Source organism: Sinohyriopsis cumingii, chromosome 15, assembly GCF_028554795.1.
Source record: "Sinohyriopsis cumingii isolate HCF-2022 chromosome 15, ASM2855479v2, whole genome shotgun sequence".
Classification (NCBI taxonomy): domain Eukaryota; kingdom Metazoa; phylum Mollusca; class Bivalvia; order Unionida; family Unionidae; genus Sinohyriopsis; species Sinohyriopsis cumingii.
The window spans coordinates 9863906-9887559 of NC_142975.1; the positions used below are offsets into that span (position 1 = coordinate 9863906).

General features: G+C 35.6%; 1 protein-coding gene across 4 annotated transcripts in view; it reads left to right on the forward strand.

Moving 5' to 3' along the window:
• Positions 1 to 23654, forward strand: part of LOC149781245 (uncharacterized) — a 306624-nt gene that overhangs the window by 257174 nt on the left and 25796 nt on the right. For 3 of the 4 annotated variants that reach the window (XM_089935331.1, XM_089935329.1, XM_089935328.1), the window contains 5 exons: positions 7081 to 7203; positions 12777 to 13034; positions 16975 to 17232; positions 17610 to 17738; positions 23354 to 23479. In XM_089935331.1, coding sequence (XP_089791457.1) covers positions 7081 to 7203; positions 12777 to 13034; positions 16975 to 17232; positions 17610 to 17738; positions 23354 to 23479 — 894 coding nt within the window. The remainder of the gene's footprint in view (positions 1 to 7080; positions 7204 to 12776; positions 13035 to 16974; positions 17233 to 17609; positions 17739 to 23353; positions 23480 to 23654) is intronic. The other variant, XM_089935330.1, reaches the window with a different exon arrangement.

Genomic DNA, 23654 nt, shown 5'->3' on the forward strand with positions numbered 1-23654 from the left:
ATAAGGCGTATCACATGGAGAAAAGGTACGTCCCATGGGCGCTCGCACATTGGGGCAAGGGGTTGGGTCAATAGTCCCCCCCCCAGTTTCTATTGTCAGCCATTTAATGTGAAACTTTGACCTCTTTTCTTTTAATCGCTGTTATTTAAACTGCCCAAGGAATAATTTTATATCAGTTCCAATCATTACAGATTACCGTTTATGCATACTACATGTATACAATGATTTTTTTTAAAAATTTGTAATTTTTATAAGATTACTGAAAATTGTGTTTTCTCGAAACACGACAGGTTTAGAATATTATTTTTGGCAAAGCCTCCATTTGATTAAAATCAAATCTAAATTTCACCTTGGACAGTATTGATTTGATTTAGATTGTGCCATGTTAAGGCATGCATGTCAACATCTTGAAAATACATTTACTAATTTCACCAGCGCGATCAAAGTTTCCTCAGGCAAACAATTTTTGTTTCGACAAGCCTGACGGGCACCTCATTTTGAATACAGGATGGGCCGGAACTAAAACCAGAGGGACCCAGGGTGTCGGGCTATCCGATTTATTTTTAGGACTGCTGGTGTAGATAAAAAATCTGTGAATTGATTGTTGCATTTTGTGGTCACTTACTCGGCCTTCTGCCTATTTTCGTAACTCGCACGTTCAACACTTTTCCCAGGATTTAAAATATTCAACGTTATGTCTGGAACAGAGCCAACTTTTTGTCTAAGCCTAGCGTTTGCGTATCCTTGAGCTGCCATTTTTTCAGAATCCCTGTCGTAACAGTTCTTTGAGAAATGTAACGAGCACATAGGGCTGTATGGTGTTGCTTTGAAATCGACTCGTCTGTAATAATGTATCCATTCTTTCAGTATGCCTTTATCTTTCGGAAAAGAAAAAAAAATGTTGTCCACTGGCTTTTCTTAATGTTTTATTACACCCGTAAGCAACGCAAAACGGTATTGTCTTTTACTCTGGCAACTCCCACTTGGGCTGCTGGAGTCGCTACTATGATGTCACATCCCGAAAGTAACCGAATAGGCGCGGAAATTTTGCATACGAGGTCACGGAAATTCAGCTCCTAGAAGAGAGGCCAATATTTTAATATTGGCATTTCGGTCGCAGATGATACTTCAGAATAAGGTTTACTGCTATAGTACCTTTATTATTATCCAATATTTCCATTGGTTTCTGGTCTCCTTTAAATGGAATTCATTTTCATCAGAAGAGTTATGTGGGGTATAGTTAGTCATGGGTGAAATTTAAAAATGATTAATGCTGAATATTACAAACGTGGTGACTGTCTTGAATTTTTTTTATCTCTACTTATCCTAAATGGATGCATATATCAACATGAGATGTTTGCCAATAGACTTCCTGTGATACTTAGTTAGTCCTAAATAACAATTGTGCAGGTTGTATATCGTATGGCTGTTGTGAAAATCATGTTACTACTGTCCCTGTTTGGGTGATCATTATGAGATTTCACCAAAAGATTTATGATGATATGTACTTTGTCCTTGATGAAATGGTGCCAATCTGAAATCCAGTTTGTGTACAAGAACAGCTAATTTGAAAATGTTGTTATCACTGAAAAATATCAGAGATGGTTTAAATAATTAGCAGTTAAGAGGAACAAATGGTTTTTCAGAATTCCTATAAATTTATTTTGCCTTGGTAGAGCATCTGTCTTCAAGGGACTTGTGTGCCTTTCCTTTGGCTATGTTTTAGTGTCAAAGATGAGAATGACATGAATTTAATTGTCTTGGTAGCGATGGGGGAGACATGAATTTAATTGTCTTGGTAGCAATGGGGGAGACATGAATTTAATTGTCTTGGTAGCGATGGGGGAGACATGAATTTAATTGTCTTGGTAGCGATGGGAGACATGAATTTAATTGTCTTGGTAGTGAAGGGGGAGACATGAATTTAATTGTCTTGGTAGCGATGGGGGAGACATGAATTTAATTGTCTTGGTAGCGATGGGAGAGACATGAATTTAATTGTCTTGGTAGCGATGGGGGAGACATAAATTTAATTGTCTTGGTAGCGATGGGGGAGACATGAATTTAATTGTCTTGGTAGCGATGGGGGAGACATGAATTTAATTGTCTTGGTAGCAATGGGGAAGACATGAATTTAATTGTCTTGGTAGTGATGGGGGAGACATGCATTTGCATCTTAAAAAATCACTAATGGTTGTTGATATAGCTGTCTCAGTTATGACTGATCCTTCTGTTTGTCATAATTAAAGAAGGTTAGTAGTAGTAGTTGATTCCTTATTATTTGCTCATCTCAGACCGTATGCAGTCAAATAGAATATAAATACTGAAATATTGGTCCTGTACAATTTAAAATCGTCAAAGTAAACCACTATAATTTCCCTTTGGTTTAAATTTTTTGTTGTCTGGTAGTTATTTTTTAAAACTATTTATTACCCTATGGTGAATAACACTAGAGTGTGATGGTGACATGAGTAATCACTTGGCCATTAGGTTGTGTATGGTTTGTCGTAATAGGTCTTTTGGCTATGTTGTGTTGCTTGTCCTTGCATATGTTGCTCAATGTGCATCATCCATTGTAGATTATTTGTCCTTGTAATGATATGTCTTACAAGTAAACAGTGAAAGTAAAGTCCACACTTTTGTCGTTGTAATGATATGTTTTACAAGTAAACAGTGAAAGTAAAGTCCACACTTTTGTCGTTGTAATGATATGTCTTACAAGTAAACAGTTAAAAGTAAAGTCCACACTTCTGTTGTTGTAATGATATGTCTTACAAGTAAACAGTAAAAGTAAAGTCCACACTTTTGTTGTTGTAATGATATGTCTTACAAGTAAACAGTAAAAGTAAAGTCCACACTTTTGTTGTTCATAGTATCTTAAAAATGTCATTGTTGAATGTCATCTAGTACAAAAATTCATATTCATCATCTGAGTGACAAAATGAAGTTCGGAAATCCTCCATGTAAATATTTTTTTACTCAAATTCCTCATCTGTGCATGCTTATGCAGAGACTGAGTGTGGGCTATGTGAGTGATACTTTGATTATACACTCTGTGAAATCTATTAAAAGATGCAACTGAACAGGTGTCTTTTGTGTGGCAAGATCATGGGAAATTCAAAAAACCATCCTCTGTTACTTGCCACTGAACAAATGTCAAATTAGCAGCTGAAACAAACAGTTGTAAGATTGGAAAAGAAAGTGGATGCTACCTTTACAGCTATAGTTGTTGTTGTTGTTGATGTTATTGTTGTAGGTTTTAACACCATTTTTCAGCACAAGATAGGATATACATGGCGGCCAGTATCAGTGGTGGAGGAGGAAGAACTTGGGAAAACCTCGGAAAGAACCACCAACCCACAAGAAGTTACTGGTAAGCTTTCTCGCATACCCACATTGGCTGAGCCCGAGACTCAAACCCACACAGGCAGAGGTGAGATGGCAGTGATCCGTAACAGTGAGTGCTTTAGACCACTCGGTCACTCGGGAACCCTTTTACAGGCTATAGAAATAAGGTCAAACATAAACAGGAAGTTGCAGGTCTGTACTTGGCGCTGATCAAATTTTGTCAAAGATTTATCAAATATTATCAAATTTGCTGCTTGATCAAAAAGGATTGTCAACTTTAAAACAAGGCAAGTGCTTTTAATTACAACCAAGGGCTTATCACAAACAGTGTTTATGCAGCAAAACAAAACAATATTATACAAACTTAGGTTGTTTGGACTTGCACAAATTTGGAATCAATTAACTTACTAGTAAACAACCATAGTAAACAAGATTTATGGATACATCACTTTGCAGTGGGTAATATTTAATTTACCAGTAATATTTTCAAACTATTGAATTCCCAATTACTGTAGATGCATGTATCATGTAATGACTACCTTCATGAAATGGATAAACTGAACACATAACATATGTGCATTTCTAATTGGGAAATGGGGCATGAAAACAAAAAAATATTTGAACTGACAGTATTTGTACATACTACAAACATCTTGAATTTCCAAAATTACTCCTAAGATTTATCCTACAAAATTATATGTCACACTTAGTCTGTATGAATTGAATTTTCAGTAAAAGCAATGGTGACTTAAAAGCTACTTGATTTTTGTAGAATCTTGGGGTTTGATATTAACAATTAAAATTATCTTATAATGATAAGAAAAGAAAATATAGATATGGCTTTTATTTAATAATAATAATAATAATAATAATTATAATAATAATAATAATAATAATAATAATAATAATAATAATAATAATAATATTATAAGGTCATTATTAACTTACTGGTAGATTATGATTATTGCTAACATAGAGTTTGGTGTCTCCTTTGAGAAGGCCTTGATTCAGTAATGTCTCATTCAGTAGATCTTTTGCCTTTGATCCAGTAATGTGTCACTCAGTAGGTCTTCATGTTTTGATTCAATAATGTGTCATTCATGAATTCTTCAGATCTTGATTCAGTTATATCATTCTGTCATTTGGTCTTGTTCCAGTAATGTGTCATTCACTAGGTCTTCAGGTCTTGATTCAATAATGTGTCATTCATGAATTCTTCAGGTCTTGATCCAGTAATGTGTCAGTCAGAATGGTTTTCAGGTCTTGATCCAATAATGTGTCATTCAGTTGGCCTTCAGGTCTTGATCCAGTAATGTGTCATTCAGAATGGTTTTCAGGTCTTGATCCAATAATGTGTCATTCAGAATGGTTTTCAGGTCTTGATCCAGTAATGTGTCATTCAGAATGGTTTTCAGGTCTTGATCCAGTAATGTGTCATTCAGAATGGTTTTCAGGTCTTGATCCAATAATGTGTCATTCAGTTGGCCTTCAGGTCTTGATCCAGTAATGTGTCATTCAGAATGGTTTTCAGGTCTTGATCCAATAATGTGTCATTCAGTTGGCCTTCAGGTCTTGATCCAGTAATGTGTCATTCAGAATGGTTTTCAGGTCTTGATCCAATAATGTGTCATTCAGAATGGTTTTCAGGCCTTGATCCAGTAATGTGTCTTTCAGAATGGTTTTCAGGTCTTGATCCAATAATGTGTCATTCAGAATGGTTTTCAGGCCTTGATCCAGTAATGTGTCAATCAGTAGGTCTTTAACCCTTGATCAAATAACTTGTCCTTTGGTAGGGTCTTCAGGTCTTGATCAAGTAATGTCTCATTCAGTAGGTCTTCAGGTCTTGATCCAGTAATGTATCATTAAGTTGGTCTTCATGTCTTGATCCAGTAATGTGTCATTCAGTTGGTCTTAAGGTCTTGATCGAGTCATGTGTCAGTCTTTAGAATCTTCAGGCCCTGAAACAACAGTATTAGGCCTAGAACCAGGAATGTATGATTCAATTGCATTCTTAGACATGAACCAGTATTGTGTCTTTATTAGAAACTGCAGGCTTTGAATCAGCAACATGTCGTCCAGTAGGGTCTTCTGGCCTTGATCCAATAATGTGTCATTCGGTTGGTCTTCAGGTCTTGATCCAGCAACATTTCATTCAGTAGGGTCTTCTGGCCTCGAGCCCTTAGTGTCATTAGGTTTAGTCATAGGGTCTTGAGTAAATATAGTGCCGTACAACTGAGTTGTCTTGAGCCATATTGTGTCATTTAGTAAGCTCTTCGGGCCTTGAATCAGTAATGTATCATTCAGTAGGATCTTCAGGTCTTAAGCAAGTAACATGTCAGTATGTAGGGTCCTCAGGCCTTCATTTTTTAACTTCTGATTAAGTAGTCTTAAGCCGTGCAGCAGTAGTTTACCATTCACCATGGTATTCAGACTTTCAACAAGTAACTTATGATTCAGTAAGGTTATCAGTCCTTGTCCATGTGTGTGCCATTCACTGGTGTCATTTATGTGCCATTCAATCGAATAACTTGTGTGCCATTCACTAGTCATTTGTGTGCCATTCACTAGCCATTTGCATGCCATTCACTAGTCATTTGTGTGCCATTCACTAGTCATTTGCATATCATTCACTAGTCATTTGTATGCCATTCACTAGTCATTTGTGTGCCATTCAATAGAGGCTAAATACATGTACCTTCATTCACTAGGATCATCAAAACTTGAATCTATAACTTTTCTTTTGGTAGGGTCTTCATGCCTTTAATGCATAAAGCTTTCTAGATGGATACTTCATGAATAAATAACTCCAAATATATGAATAATTGTAGCAGCAGAAGTTTAGTTTCAAGTGATTTTGCTTCTGTAATAAATTGCTGCAAATTTTCTGTCCTTGTTAAGGACAGCACCACTACTTATATTTGTCATCAATGAATTTTGGGTTAAAGTCTCTTTCATTTACAGAAAGAATTTGATGAATTCCAGACCAGGACTTGGAATAAATAATGAGAGCCAGCATTACACTGCATGCACTGCACATTTTTGTATGCCCTCCATCATGGGGCATACCATGTTATAATGTCTGTCTGTCTGTCTGTCAGCCCATCTGTCTGTTACCAATTTTGTTTCCACACAATAACTCAGTTTATCCATAATTTACAGTTACTCAACTTTTGTGGCTTGCATGTAGGCAGAGGAAAAACCCTATCAGTTCCAGGATCAAAAGTTCAAAGGTCAAGACAATGGTTATTAAGATAAGACAAATGGTTTCTGCTCAATAAGTTAAGATGTCCACCATCTACAATTATCAAACTTTGTGGATGACTTGCACTTAGGCGCTCAATTTTTGGGGTCAAAATGTCAAGATAAAGACAATTATCCAAAAACATAAAAATGGTTTCTGCACAATTATTTCAGTTCTCCACAATTTAGAATTACCAAATCTTTGTGGGTGACTTGCATTTAGTTGAATGAAGAACCCTATCAATTTGTTGTCATGAAGTCAAGGTCAGTATCTGAAGTCAAGGTCAGTATCAATGTAAATGAAAGTGGTTTAGTCACAAAAATTTCAGGTATCTATATAGAGGATTATTAAATAAGCGACAGGCGGCATTTAATGTGTCATTGGTGGTATTCATGCTGAATCTAAATTTTCACAAACATTTGCTTCTAGGCTGATATCAGTTCTGATACTGCACTAACACATTGCTTTGCTTGCATGCTGTCTGACTGTAGCTCATGATAAGGGTGATGGTGACACCAGCAGTAAGAAGCCCGGCAAGAAGGGTAGAAAGCAGCGTAAGCTCAACAGTAACGACAACTTTCTGGAGGAATTAAGAGCCAAAAATTTGGAGCTAGGTACTAACCTTTCTCTTGTCTGCTTACCTCACACATATTTAGTTATGCTTACTTAATACTTTTTCTAAAATTACTTTTATTTTCCCCATGATTTTAGAAGAAAAGTCAGGATTATGTTTTATAGCCAGTATCTTCCAATGTATGTGTGCATAATTTCACAGTTTCTCCTACTGTAACACCATTTAAGATAAAAAGGCTTCAAATTTTGAGATATGATTGTAGGTGGTCTGTTGATATGCACAGTGATATCAGATATTCAGTTCACTCCTTGGAGTTTAGGGTTTGGGAACACTTTTGTTTGCATGTAATTGTATATACAATGTGTGGTGATTTCATGAGTTGTATGATCGCATGTAATTCTTTCTAAAGCATCTATTACATAGAATCCCAATTTTGAGATATGTTTGAAATTGTTCTGTAGATGTGCTCTGCGGTGTTACCTGGTAGCACACCTTTACAAGACAGAGTGTGTGTATGTGTGTGTATTTTAAATTTTCAATGTAGGTTTAACAATTTTTCAGTCATATTGCTATGATGTCTGCATAGTGACAGCTTATACTGATGTCTAGCAGACATGTAGCATCATGTCCCACCCAGTCACATTATCCTGACAGCAGGCCAACCAGTCCTAACACTAACCCTTTAATGCTGAGTACCAAGCGAGGTAGCTGCTAGTACTATTTTTTTTATAAGTTTTTGGTATGATTCGGCCAGTGTTTGAACCCACGACCTCCCGCATCTGAGGTGGATGCTATAAACACTAGGTCACCAGAGCGGTCTACAATACAGAGACTTTAGATTGTACTACCATTGGTGTTCACATTGATATTTTTTGGAGCTTCAGCATTCCATACATATAAATACATATGTCTCAACACATGCTGTGGGAGTTTTGGTCTATGAGGGATAACTTTGTATATATTTGAATATTCCTGGCTAAGGTATTTCATTCAGCTCAAGACCAAAGGATTTCTTGTACCCTGTATACATAAGTTATGCATGACACTTGGTGATGGGGGGAATCAGTCATGATGGCTACAACAATGTCATCACTAAAGTTGGTCACAGTAACCTATATTTCATGCTTCACTGACTTTGGTTAAAATTTGTTTTAAGTTCATTCTCAAGCACTGTTCATGCAGGAGTCGTCAAACCAGATGATTATATATATGTCTCTCAATTAGTGTACAAACTTAAACAAAATGTCAATGTAACCTACTGGCCTCATTATGGTTTTGCATTTAGCTAAACCACAGAGTTTTTGCAAACTAATTATACATTATCGTATCAGGATCCATGAAACTTGGGGGCAGGATGCATATTTATGAGTGCAACTTCATCATTGCAGATGTAGGTCATTATGACCCATATTTTATGCTTTATTTACTTGGATTACATTTTTCATGTAATGTTCATGAACTTGATGAAGATATGCATCTCTGTTAACACCACACCATAACAACAAAAGCAGCCTACCATGACATAACACACCTTCATCACAAAAGTAATCCACTGCGACCCATAATTCATGTTTCATTGAACTTTCTGAAATATTGTTGTAGTTTCTTTCTTATGCTCTAATACTAGAATCTTCACACTAGATGATTCCATGCATTTCTATTCATCCCACATTCTTACAGGAAAAGGTTACTGTGACTTACATTGAACATTTTACTTTGGTTAAGTTTTTGCATGTAGCTCATGACTACATGTTTCTGACACCCTGAATGCACATTGTTATACCTTGATGAATATTAAATCATCATTATAAAAGTAGGTCATCATCACCCATATTTTATGTTTCACTAAAGTGCTGTGTTTTAAGTTTTTTTTCCCCTCAAGCACTGCTCATAATAGAATCATCAAATGATTGTATGCCACTCTTTCAGTACACAAGATTACAAGAAAAGAAGGACATTGTGACCTATATTTCATATTTTACTGGCTTAGATTGAGATTTTGCATTTGATTCATGAATACATAAGATTTGTTTGCTTCCATGCTTCAGCTTGACAAGTACTACACCCTCATCAGAGAGTAGTCACTGTGTGACTCACAGTTCATGCATCATTGACCATGGCTAAATTTTATGCTTGAACTGTTTTTCATCTGCTTGAATCATTAAATTAGATTACAGTATATATCTTTATTAGTAACACATCTGTACAAAAGGTCACTGTGACTTAAGTTTCACATTTGACTGACTTCAGTTAAGTTTTGGCATTTTGGTGATGACCTCAGTTTCTTTTCATGCTATGTGCATACAATCCTTTAAAAAATAATTATATTTGGCATGGGGATGTAGCTGGATGAGCACTACTCTCATTGCCAAAGTAGGTCATTATGGCACATATGTTATGCCTCACTGACTAAGGTTAAATTCTGTATTTCAGATATTCGTTTCTCAGACATTGTTCATGATATAATTTTGAAATTGATGATATGCAGTTCTCTTAGCACCACACTCTTACAACATAAATGTTTGTTGTGACCTATATTTCATCTTATACTGGTTTTAGTTGAGTTTTGTTATTTGGCCAAATGAGTTTTTGACATGCTTTATGCATACAATCCTTCACAGAAAAAGAAACCTTGTGATGGGATGCATCTTCATATTGCAATAAGAGGTCTCATTGACCTAATTCACCTAATTCCTCCACCATTAATACTGGCCGCCATGTATAGCCTATCGTGTGCTGAAAAATGGCGTTAAGCCCCACGACGACAACAACAACAACATTGACCTAATTCATATTTCAGTGACTTTGTTGAAATGTTTTGTGTTTTACAGTAATTTATTGGAATTATAAATCTTGATAACTTTATCCATGTCTGTTAATACTATACCTTTACAATCAAGGAAGGTCACTATGATCTTCATTTTATGTTCTGCTGATATGGGTTAGGTATTTGTGTTTAGCTCATAAGCACAGAGAAATTTTCATGCTAACAACATAGACTACAAAGAAGACTTATTCTGACCAGAGCTTTCCAGTTGGAAGTAAGAATACATATACAAGTCTGTGTTGAAGTGACTCTGAATTGTATATCCTGATAGGTTTCCCTCTGACTCTGCATTGTATATTCTGATAGGTTAGCTTTATTATGTACTTGTGAATGAGTATTTCATTGGATGAGTGGATTGTATGTATTTTATGCGAGGCCTCAGTTGTAGTGGCTAATCAAGGTAATTACTAATGCCATGCAACTTCTAGCATCATACTTGGTGTTACTCCATGGATACTCAAAGTCTGTGAAATTTGGCTTCTTGGGGTGGAGATTAATATTAGCTTCTGAGGCTGATTTCAGAACTGTGATTTTGTAAAAATGGAAAGAAAAACAGAATTTAATCCATTTTATCACCTTATCATATCTTTACTATGATATCATAAAAAAATAATTCTTGTTATTATATTCAGTCTTTTATGCCCTATCAACAGGGGCCATCATTTTATTGTCAGGTCAGTTTAGTCAGGAAGTTTATTTTCGGCATGATTAACTAATGTTTTCAGTGATAGCTAAAGACTACTATAAGCTTCACAGAAAAGTGCTGTGTAAGCACTGTTTGCACTTAAGTTATATTTTATCACTGATTTTCCCCCCATTTACTCCTTTGATCTGATTCAAAACCACTTAACATCATCCCTTGCTAAACCCCACTGTATACAGACTCTTACGCAGAGTACAGGTGTTCATTGCAAATTAAAGCAAGGATGTTGGTAAATGGATATAAGGATGGGTAGACTAACAAGTTCTTTGCCCCAGTTTTATTTATCTAACACTACTGTTGGTGGTACTCCAAGAAAATCCAAGATAATGTAAATGCAGACCTCAGCCGCATTCTGTATATCTGTTCTATTTGCATGAAATCATGAGAAAGGGTAGATGTCATGTAATACATGAGGTTTGTTTAATATTTTGAAATTTGCTTATTTATGAGTATAGCAGGAATAACTTTAACCTATCTGACAAAATATTGCAGGAGCTAGTCATATTGGAAGTACATAGGTGAGTGGAGTCATTTATTCATTTCCAGTACCATATATACTTGTTGACAGGTCAGAACTAGCTGCAAACAAAGTAGACCCCGGTCTGCAGTTCACTTGATGCATTACGTGACAGCAGATCTGGGTGCATGATGTTTGCAGTTGGATCCAACTTATACACCAGTATATAAATATATTTTGCCAGTCTTTCAGCCTCCCACCTCCCACCCCTATATCACAATACCCATTTACTGAAAATGCTTTAATTTGTAATGAGCTTCTAATGTTCTGATTATCTCCACTTTACACTAACTTACTATAATTATATAGTCATATAAGTCAAGTACAACTGCAAAACAACATAAACCATGATCTACCATCACATAACATGCCAGCAGATCAGATTCTATGTTGTTTATTCTACTGATTACTCCTAACAAACTCTATAGGCTCAGTCCAATGGTGCAATATGCAATGACAGATCTGGGTTTATGCAGTTTGCAATTGAATCTGACTTACATGTGAGTGTATAAAGTACTCTATTAACCTGCCTAGAGCTATATTCTCTGAATTACATTGACCTGCTTTGATTTCTTTTTTCAAGCCTCCTGGACACATGGTATGTAGTTACATTAACAAGACTTTTCTCTTTAACTGGAAATCATAATTTACCAATGTAAAGTTGTATACAGTTTTCTTACAACTAGATAACATCTACAGTTCATTATCCCCTAAGTTTAGGTCCTGGAGTAACTAATATATTCTCTGCCAGTCCATCGATGACTTGGACTCTGCAACATAACATTTGTTTGCTTTGGTCCTTTTCAAATATATAAGCTTTGCCTGAGTAGGGACTGTCACCTCCTGACCTTGGAGCTACAAGGTTCAAGATCAGGGTCACTGGAGTTAAATTATGTTTAATTATGTTTCTGCCATAATCAGTCATCAAGTTTTCTTGGATTAACTTTCAGCAAACTTCATAGGTAGACTACACTTGGGCAGGGCCATTTCCCTATTTCGAATCAGAGGTTGTCCCAACTAAAATTCAGTCACTGTCTACATGTAAATCATTATAGAATCAAGTGGCAAGACAAGAGCTTGCCTGACGAAGTTTGGACGTAAAGAAAGAACATAACTATAACATGTACAACTCTGTTTAAATTTGATATTTTTTCATCAGTTTTTTACAAACTTTCCTTAGTATTATTTTAATGACTAGATTCATACTTAAAATGAAATGAGCCAATTTTAATGAACTGTACAAGTACAGCTAGCTGTAGGTGGTGTGTTCTTTGATTTTCTGATGGTTTATTTATTCTACAAGTTTTATATTGCATCAGCTTTTCATGTGAAGTAATAATCTGGAGTGTCTGTAAGATATGCATAACAGATGCTCTTGTAAAAATATTTTCTGCCTAACTTCTGTTCGATTTTACATTGGATGCCAACCAGGTGAACAGTCTCAGACTCACATGGGCCTCTTGTTTTATAAAACATGGAAACAAGTTTCTAATTGTTTATGAAATATTTACAGAAATAAAATTCATTTGCATTATACAAAACTTGTGTCTATCTTTACCACTTCAGGCTGTAGAGAGGGCGAGTATGGACCCAACTGTGAGCTGACATGTGAGTGTAAGGCTGGAGGTACTTGCGACCCTGTGTCAGGCAGGTGTCACTGTCGGGATGGTCACTTGGGATCCACTTGTCAGGAGCCATGCCCTGAGGGTCGTTATGGTGATAACTGCTCTCAGATTTGCATGTGTCTGAACCAGGGGAAATGCGGACGAGTCAATGGAAGATGTCATTGCAAGCCTGGCTTTACTGGGGAGTTCTGTGAGGAGTGTATGTATTCATACATTGATATCTACATAAAGAGAGCTTTGCAGGAGGGATGGTATCGTTTGTTTTAGAGACTTTTAGAAGTATCATATATGGTCCCACTGCTTGCGGCTGGGATATCTTGATTTTATAATGTCCGTCAATCCATCTCTCCCGAGTTGCCTGTTAGCAACATTTTCCAAAATCTACTCAACAAGGATGAATTAATTTTTCTAACATATGTGTGCCTGTGTAAAGTGACTTTATCAGAATTTTCAGGCCTTGAAGCTTACCATATGTATTCACTTTTAAGTCAAGGCAAAATGCTAACAAAGTTAGTGATCTGTTATAGCATAATGCACCTGCAGATCACTGTCTATGTTGTTTGCTGTAGTAATTACTCCTAACAAACTATACAGACCCAGATGTGTTGGCACAATATGTGACAGGAGATCTGGGTCTGTGGAGTTTGCATTTGGACTTGATTTATAAGTGAGTATATATGATAACTTATTTTCTAACCTTTTGGACTTAGACTTTCTTTGACAAGTGCCTTCCTGAGGCAGAGAAATTAAATTTGGTTGGCATATTTTCTATTTATATGTGGATTTTCAGGCTGCTATGTAACAGCAATATTTCCACCTTGTTGATATATTGTGGGGGATGGTTGAGGGAATTGGACTGTTTGACAAAAACCTGTAAGCATCATGAAGTAAAATCTACTTGAGGTCCATAAATTAAATTTGTTGCATGAGCTTTTATACCTGTTTAGATGACTTGATTTAATTTTAATGCCAATATACAGTACATGCATCACAGATTTTGAAATATCTGCCTTAATTTCCACAGTACAGTACATGTATCACAGATTTTGAAATATCTGCCTTAATTTCCACAGTACAGTACATGCATCACAGATTCTGAAATATCTGCCTTAATTTCCACAGTACAGTACATGTATCACAGATTTTGAAATATCTGCCTTAATTTCCACAGTACAGTACATGCATCACAGATTTTGAAATATCTGCCTTAATTTCCACAGTACAGTACGTGCATCACAGATTTTGAAATATCTGCCTTAATTTCCACAGTACAGTACATGCATCACAGATTTTGAAATATCTGCCTTAATTTCCACAGTACAGTACATGCATCACAGATTTTGAAATATCTGCCTTAATTTCCACACTGGAATTTAATCGTGCATATAGTTTGCTTTATATACCCCAAGAAACTAATTTTGCGAAAAAATATTAAACTTTATCTAACTGCATTTCTCAGTATGTATTACAATTCCAACATTTTTTTCTTTAGAAACTAATATCTTTAGTTTTATAATGTTTGGTTTTGTGAAGAAAAAAAACAAATTTCATTCATAAGTTAATGTTATTTCGAAACATCCATGCTAAAATTAACACATCGTCAAGCTCGGCATCCATCAATGATGGCTGTTATGAACTGAGTACATATAATCCCTACTGCTGACTAAAAGAGCAGGAAGCTAATGCGCTTAGCATCTGGCTTTAAAGTAAGAACATCACTCCAGTGCTTGACGATAGATTCACAAAACAGTAAACAACAAAGTATCATTTTTCATGAAAATAACTTAATTGATGACCTGAATGGCCATTAATAGGGTGTGGTATTCAATTAAGTGCCTGTACCTATGCGTTAGTCTGTGCCTGTACTTAGCTAGGTCATTAGTAAATCACAAGCACAATTACTACAGGTAAAGGTATGAAACTGACCCCAGCTGTGGTCAGGTTTATTGTGTTGGAGGGTCTCCCATCTATTTAGTGTGTTGACTTGCAGGACAAATGTAACAAAATCAGTGAGGTGTGTAATAAAATCTAATATAGCTACAATAATTTTGAGTGGATATCCACCAGACATATTTTACTTTTACCCTGTAGCTTGCAACTGGTTTACATACACAAATCTGTTGTTTTGTTTTTAAATCTGTATTAAAGCAAATAGAACATTGTTATAAAGTGTTATTCAAATTTAATTCTCTTGTGCTAAATCTGGAAAGAAATAAAAAATGTTTAATAGTAATCATGCTAATATTGTGATAATTATACTGTAAATAAATGCTAATATATGTCTAATGCTTCTCAGATGAAACTGCCCTGATACTGTAAACACTGTTACACTTTAAAGCTTAGATATCAAAATATTATGGAGCCACAATCTTACACTTTACAGCTTAGATATCAAAATAGTGTGGAGCCACAATCTTACACTTTACAGCTTAGATATCAAAATAGTATGGAGCCACAATCTTACACTTTAAAGTTTAGATATCAAAATAGTATGAGTCACAATCTTACACTTTACAGCTTAGATATCAAAATAGTATGGAGCCATAATCTTACACTTTATAGCTTAAATATCAAAACAGGGTGGAGCCACAATCTTACACTTTACAGCTTAGATATCAAAATAGTATGGAGCCATAATCTTGCACTTTACAGCTTAGATATCAAAATTTTATGGAGCCACATTTGTACACATTACAATTAGATATTAAAATATGTCTGAGCCACATCTTACATGCTTAGACATCACAGTCTTAAGATACCAAAATCAATATGATTTTAATAAATTAAATGATAGCTGTCATGTATCTAAGATTCAAAGGTGGTGGTTTAATTGCTGCAAATCAATTTTTCCTGACAGGTGAAGCATCATTGAAGATGGTAAAATGAATGCAACTGTAGAACCACCATTAACATCCTCAGATCCCTAAATACAAAAATTCTATTCCTATTCGAATATATTTGGAAACTTTTGTGCAGAAATATTTTGGGAAAAAATGCCATTCTGTGTATGTTTACTATAGAGGTGGAGTCGTGATGTCACATTAGCATCAACCTTTCTGACATCAAGTTAAAGATTATAATTCCTCAAATTTTTATGTCAGCTAGTCAGATATGTAAAACTGCAGAATGTTTTATTATCAGAGTTTATTGTATATGGATTTAATGAAGCAATGTTTTCAGCACTTTTATGCATGAATATTACACTATATCAAAATTTCTTTAGAAATTCTTTAACTTTCCAAATGACTACAGCCCAGTGTACATTGGTTGCTAATTAATTTGAAGACTACTGTGGTATCATCAATTTTCATGAGGGACCAGTTTTCGTGGTTTTCATTGTTGCCCTGAACCAAGAATTTATATCCCCAACAAAAAATGAGCCACTTAAATTGATCTCCTTGCTTTCCTTTCTGGGACAGTGACTGAAACAGGGGCTCTACTGTCTCTACTGTGTCATTAGCTGCCTGGTAAACAAGCACCTGCACCGTGCCCGCAGCTTCTGATGGGTTAGGAAGTCCAGGAACTGGGGGGGGGGGGCTAAGTTGAATTTTACCACTCTTAAGCCACTGTTAACGCCATGATCGCCAGAAAGTACTGATGGTTCAACTTAATGGACAGTGGTTTATGTAAGAGAACATTCATGTGTACTTTAATAACCGATTGGCCTAGTGTTGTTGGCTTCGTTGACTTCCTTTGATGTTGAGCACTCAAACGAAAACATGGCGAAAGTGATTAATCTTGACAGGTTTTTATATGTGCTCATAGAGATGGAAGTACTGTTTTAGTGTTGTTGGCTGCGTCAGCTTCAACTGATGTAATTCACTTGGTCGAAAAAGTGGTGTAAGTATTGAACTTGCCAGGTCTTTGATTTATGCTCATACGGGTGGTACTATTGCTTTTAACATTAAAATGACTGCCATTTGCATAGGCATAGTTTTATTTGTTTGTATTCTTTATTTTGGGTGTTTGTAGAGGTTAAACCATGAAATTAAATACTAGTACCTACTAATATGCAAACTTTAAATTTAAGTACCCATGACAATGTCTTTTATTACAAAACCATGAAAATTGAGCCCAACAAAAATAAATGATACTACAGTATAAAGCCTTTCATTAATGCAGATATTTGGTATTTGTAGTGTGTGCAGATGATACATTTGGAGATGAGTGTTCAGGTGTGTGTAACTGCAGTGAAAATGGCCACTGCAACCCAGAAACTGGTGAGTGCATCTGTGCTCTTGGCTGGATGGGCAAGAGATGCAATGAATTGTGCCCACAGGGGCGATTTGGGCCTGGCTGTATTCATACATGTACCTGCCTAAATGGGGCTTCCTGTGACCCAATTTCTGGATGCTGTGGCTGTTTGCCAGGATTCTATGGACAGAACTGTGAATTAGGTAAGATATTTGATTTGTAGGTGTTAAAACATAAGATCTCCACTTTGCACCTTATTTCAGGGTTCTGATTAATTTAATGTGAGATTGCCCATCGGTTTTAATATTTGTTTTGTTCTTTCTTCACAAATCATATAAAGACAAATGACACATGATGATCTGTCTCTGTCAACATTGTCACTCCAAGAATTATAGACAAGATTCCCTGGTTTTATTTTGTAAACTGCTGCATCAAAATTTTGTATATAAACAGATAATATTATTTGTCCTTAATGCCAGTTGAATCTTGATGAATTTCAGATATTATTCCAGGGGCTTTGCCCTTCTTTTTTGGATGACTCACTGTTTAAGATACCATTTCTTTATATTTTATTATTTAGTGTGTCCATATGGGACCCATGGATCCTACTGTAGTGAGCAGTGTGACTGTGTTAATGGAGCCAAATGTGACCCCAGTACAGGACAGTGTGACTGCCAGCCTGGATTTGCAGGGGACTCATGTGAGAAGAGTAAGTACAGGGTTTGCTTTTTAAGTAGCATTTTCATAAGCATTGTAACCACTTTTCATAAGCATTATAACCACTTATCATAAGCATTGTAACCACATTCTATGAACATTGTAACCACTTATCATAAGCATTGTAACCACTTTCAGTAAGCATTGTAACCACTTATAATCATTGTAACAATTTTCCATAAGTATTGTAACCACTTATCATAAACATTGTAACCACATTGTAACCACTTATCATAAGCATTGTAACCACTTTTCATAAGTACTGTTACATCTTTTCATAAGCATTGTAACCACTTTCCATAAGCATTGTAACCACTTATCATAAGCAATGTAACCAGTTTTCATAAGTACTGTAACCCCTTTCCATAAGCATTGTAACCACTTCTGGCACAAGTTTCACTTGTATTTTAATTCTTTGTTTTGTGTTAAAATTTTAATTGTCAGGAAATCAAGTTAAATCACTTACACGTTTTATTACACCTAGATAACTTGCAGATCTGATTTTAATGCAGAAGCAAGTGGGAGTTTAAATGTAGATTCCTATTTGCTTAATGTTTTTAAAATAATAAAAGGAAATTGGATTGAGCATCATTGACATTTGTAAAGATAAAGATTGTGGGAGTCAGGATCAGTCATGGAAATGGGATTCGGATTCTCCTAAAATGTTGCATCATCAGTTAGATACTTGATCAGTCTAGAGGGCCTGCCTCGGAAGAGTAATGTTTAGTTAATCATATTTTGTATGTAAGGAAAGTGCATGTTCGTATGTTGTTTGCTATATATTGCAATGCATAGAGAGGGAAAAGATCAGGAGGAGGTTCAGTTTTCTGACTCTATTCAATTAGTGGGACAGCTCCATGTAACTAGATTGCAATGTTGTAATATTTTGGGGGTTGGATAAGAGGAGTACTTATCTGCTATAACTTAGTTTGGTGATTTATTTTTATAGCATTTATATTTTTTAATATTTATAATTATTGTATTTGTTGTTATGATTACTGAAGTCCCCCAAGAATGATGCTAATATTATTAAGTTTCTCCCCAAAGCCATATTTGTTCTTGATATAGTTCCAGCAGAGCTAAAAAGTCATCTGCCAGGAATGTTCACCATATATGACCAATAATTGGGTTATCTAGATGGTCCCTGGAGTTGAAGGCTGAGGGACTTCAGTGGTATTAGATAAATCACCTAAGACATATTGAAAAATACTGTTCCTACAAACGCTGCCTTTGCAAAATTTCCTGTTCACCTCCAACCAGTATAAAATGCACCAAGACACACTTGCAATCATACTTTCCTTACATACAAAATACGATCAGCTACCGATTACCATTTTTGAAAGGCATGGCTGATAGGTCAAGCCAGTAAACCTAACACTGATACATCAGAACCATGAACCCCTTTCCCATTTATTAGATTGTCACTCATTTTCTGACTAACAAGCTTGATCATTTCAACTGTCCATGGTGTTTGATATGATTTATAATTTCTTTGTCTAAATTTGTGGATGATATGAAACTTGATAATAGAATCTGCATGTATGTTGAAATTATCCTGCCAATTTTATACTAAAACATGACTTGTACTCACCATAAAATCACATTGGTTATATTTTCTAGCACTGCCCCCACCACCCCATCTCCCTCCAGCTGTCTGCATGAACCAGACTTTGTTTCCCTCACAACTGCTGCAATTGATGTTTATGAACACTATTGCTCATAAGCTGTTGAGAGATATGTTTCCAGTCTTTCTGTCCAGCTGACTTCTGGTGATGAGTATGTTGCCATATTCAGTTAGTGAAATGAAGCATTTTGTAATCTTGTGAAAACTAGATGGTACAGTATTTTTTTCAGAAAAGGCTATGCAAAAAGTATATGAAGAATTAAAATCTACTTTGTATAATGTTCAGTGTGCATGACAGATTGCCATCACTACAGAGAGATGGATCACAGAATTTTGATGTTCCATTCATAAAAAGCACAAAAAAGTGAAAGAAGAATACACACACACACACGCACACACACACAGACACATAGTACTGGACCATTGGGTTCGGCATTAGTAGTTTATAAATTGTGAGTGCAGGACCATGGGAAAGGAGCATCAGTAGTATATAAATTGAGAGTGCTGGACCATGGAGAAAGGAGCATCAGTAGTATATAAATTGTGAGTGCTGGACCATGGGGAAAGGCACATCAGTAGTATATAAATTGTGAGTGCTGGACCATGGGGGAAAGGAGCATCAGTAGTATATAAATTGAGAGTGCTGGACCATGGAGAAAGGAGCATCAGTAGTATATAAATTGTGAGTGCTGGACCATGGGGAAATGCACATCAGTAGTATATAAATTGTGAGTGCTGGACCATGGGGAAAGGAGCATCAGTAGTATATAAATTGTGAGTGCTGGACCATGGGGAAATGCACATCAGTAGTATATAAATTGTGAGTGCTGGACCATGGGGAAAGGAGCATCAGTAGTATATAAATTGAGAGTGCTGTACCATAGGCTACGAAGATAAGGAATTTGTATACAGTAAAAACTGTTATGAGCAACCTCTGCTATGAGTGACCACCTGTCATTTCTGACCACAACCATAATGCATGGATCAATTTTATTATATAAATGCTTTTTCATGAGTGACCACCTGCTGAACGTGACCAGCGACTGCAATGTCTTGGCAAAATATGCATTTCAACACTGCTATGAATGACCACATTGCTAAAAATGAGGATATATTGCAACCGGGTTACACAATTTGTTTATAGATTTATTCCCTGTATGTCTTCTTTGAATGAAGCTGTTGACTTTTGTCTTTGAGTGAACAATTCTGTTTCTGGATGAATTAATTGTTTCTTTTGATTTCATTAATTGTTAGATATGCAATGCACGTGTATAGATTTTACATATTTTCCCAAAGCCCATTAAAAACTGTCTTTACATTTGATGTTACAACTGAGCACTAATAATGTTAACACCTACAATCTTAATAAAAATGGAGAAACCTCCAACTAAGAAGAGACAAATTTTAAGGCCGAAGAAAATAATTGTAACTGAAAAAGTGAAAATGAGCAGACCACTTGCAAAAAAGTTGTTTAAGTTTCGGTAAAACAAATTTAGATTGTTATAAAGGAAAAGGAGTAAATCAGAAATGATTTCATATGCTAATATATGTGATCTTCAAATGTAAATGTGATTTCATCTTTAATGATAGAAGTAGGTATTTATTGCTTTATAATTTTGTTTTTAGATGAATGCATACAATATTTTAGCAAGAACTATTAATAAAGAATAGTATATATGTACAGTGATTGGGGTTATTTTATTTAAATTGTTCTGAAACTGGACCTTGGAAACTGGTCTTTTTGTACAAGCCTGCTATGTGAGACCACCTGTCTTGAGAGACCATTCTTTTGTTGGCAGAAGGGGCAGTCTGTCATAACCCTTTACCTCATGCAAGCATCTTTGGACGCCTCTACTCCATTCACATGGAAGCGCCTTTTGACGCCTCTATTCCATTCGCATGGAAGCGCCTTTTGATACTTACTGTAAACATCTGCCATTCTGAGCTGATTTTCATAACCCCACCTTTGGGGAAAAAAACCCTATTAGATACAACATTCATTTCTGCAAATGACAATTACATCAGATCACGTGGTCGCTGTTTATGCACTGGTCGATATCTGCTATTTAAAGTAACTGGGTCATAATCTCCACTCTCCAAAATGGCGGTCACAGATTTAATTCAGTACTTACGAAGTTTTCACGATTAGAATCACAACTATGAAAGATTCAATAACATAGGTAAAGGCTCTGATTTTGATGTAGGGAGCAATTAGTTGTTATAAATTATCAAATTCAGATGACTTAGTCATGTAGACACAGACGAAAAACATGTAAATTTCGAGTATGGGAAATGGCAGCTACGGTTGGTCATGCCTCACTGACATGACGGTGAACAAGTTCTCTCAAGATTTTAAAGCACATAAAAAATTCTTCCATGAAAAATAATTACACAGCTATAACAATTGGACTTTACTCTTAAATTTTTCCGCATATAATAGATGTGTACCAAAAATGTAAAATGGTGAAAATTGCTGTTAAACGTAACATACACTACATTGCTTAACAGTTCACAGGCAGGCCTATGCGTATGCTGTCGACTAGGTAACAGATGTTCTATTTATAGCGCGCTGCACTTTGTCACTATGCTCTTTGAGGTAAAGGGATAATAGATCTTACTGTAGAAGCAGTGTGCTGGGGTGGGGTGGGAGTGAGCAGGTATGTCATCTCTAAAATACTCTTGTTTCCTTTTGCTATAAAAAATAATGCAGAATAGAACTTTTACACATTTTTAGGCTGACAAATTCCTCATGTTCTGTGTGTATGCTCATCACTGCAACATTTGGGCCTCTTTCAGTTTTAGATGGATGGTTTTAAAGTGTGAATTTAATGGCTATAGTGAAAATGATTTTCTCTTTCTCTCTCTCTCTCTCTCTCTCTCTCTCTCTCAAAGTAATCATTCCTTATCTTTATTCAAAGTTGTGGAGTAAATATAATTTTAAAGCACACCACAAAAACTGAATTCATTGCTCTTGTCTCATAAATATGTACTGTAAAGATTACTTATGTCTTTATTTTGTATGTTAAGGATTTATACATAAACCTTTCTACCTGCCCACCAAAAAATATAATTGAACCAACTTCTATGAATTGCATTGGCATTTTTGTCAAGCTACCTTATATACTTGCATACAAAATTGAGTCTAACTTCAAGCAACATAAAATCTGATCGACCATCTCACATGCATTGGCAGACCAGGGTGTACGTTGTTTATTCTAGAGAGTACTCCTAACTTACTGCATAAACTCAAATCTGCTGGCACATTATGCAGCAGCATATCTGGTTCTGTGCAGTTTTCAGTTGGACTCAGTCATTAAGAAGTATATATACCTTGGTATCCTGTAAATTTCATCCTTCTGATCATAGAAAGAATAAATATCTGCATGTGTATTATTATCCTGATATACAACTGAAATCTGCATGTATATTTTATCCTGAGATACAGCTGAAATATTCTTGTGTATCATAAGTTACAACTTAAATCTGCATCCTAATATACAACTGAAATCTGCATGTATATTTTATCCTGAGATATAACTGAAATATTCTTGTGTATCCTGAGTTTCTGCTAATATCAACTAATATCTGCATGTGTATTTTATCCTGAGTAACACCTTAAATCTGCATGTGTATTTTATCCTGAGTAACACCTTAAATCTGCATGTGTATTTTATCCTGAGTAACACCTTAAATCTGCATGTGTATTTTATCCTGAGTAACACCTTAAATCTGCATGTGTATTTTATCCTGAGTAACACCTTAAATCTGCATGTGTATGTTATCCTGAGATACAACTGAAATCTGCATGTATATTATTATCCCAAGTTCCAAGTCAGATTTGCAAGGTTTTAGGTAAGTTGTACTTTTCTTTGAAATGAAACACAATCTTTATTAATATTTTGAAGAAAATTTGGATCCTTTTCTTTGCCTTCTCTTTACATAAGTACTTAGTAACTGAGACTGTTATTCTTGTTCAATTGCAGGATGTTCTAGTGGACATTATGGCAAGAGATGTTTACAGAAATGTGATTGTGGGGTTGGAGAGTGTCATCATATCACTGGAGCATGTCTCTGTCCACCTGGTTTTGAGGGACATAGATGTGAACTAGGTGAGCCCAAGTATTTTAAATAATTTGATGTTTGCTTCTTTATAGCTAAACAAAATTTTTAAATTTTATGCAAATGAAGATTGTAATGATTTTCTCTCTGACATTTTTAAACAGATTATGTGTCAGATATTTTAATAAAATAGCAAAATTACTTTTTATAATTTGTCATTGTTCC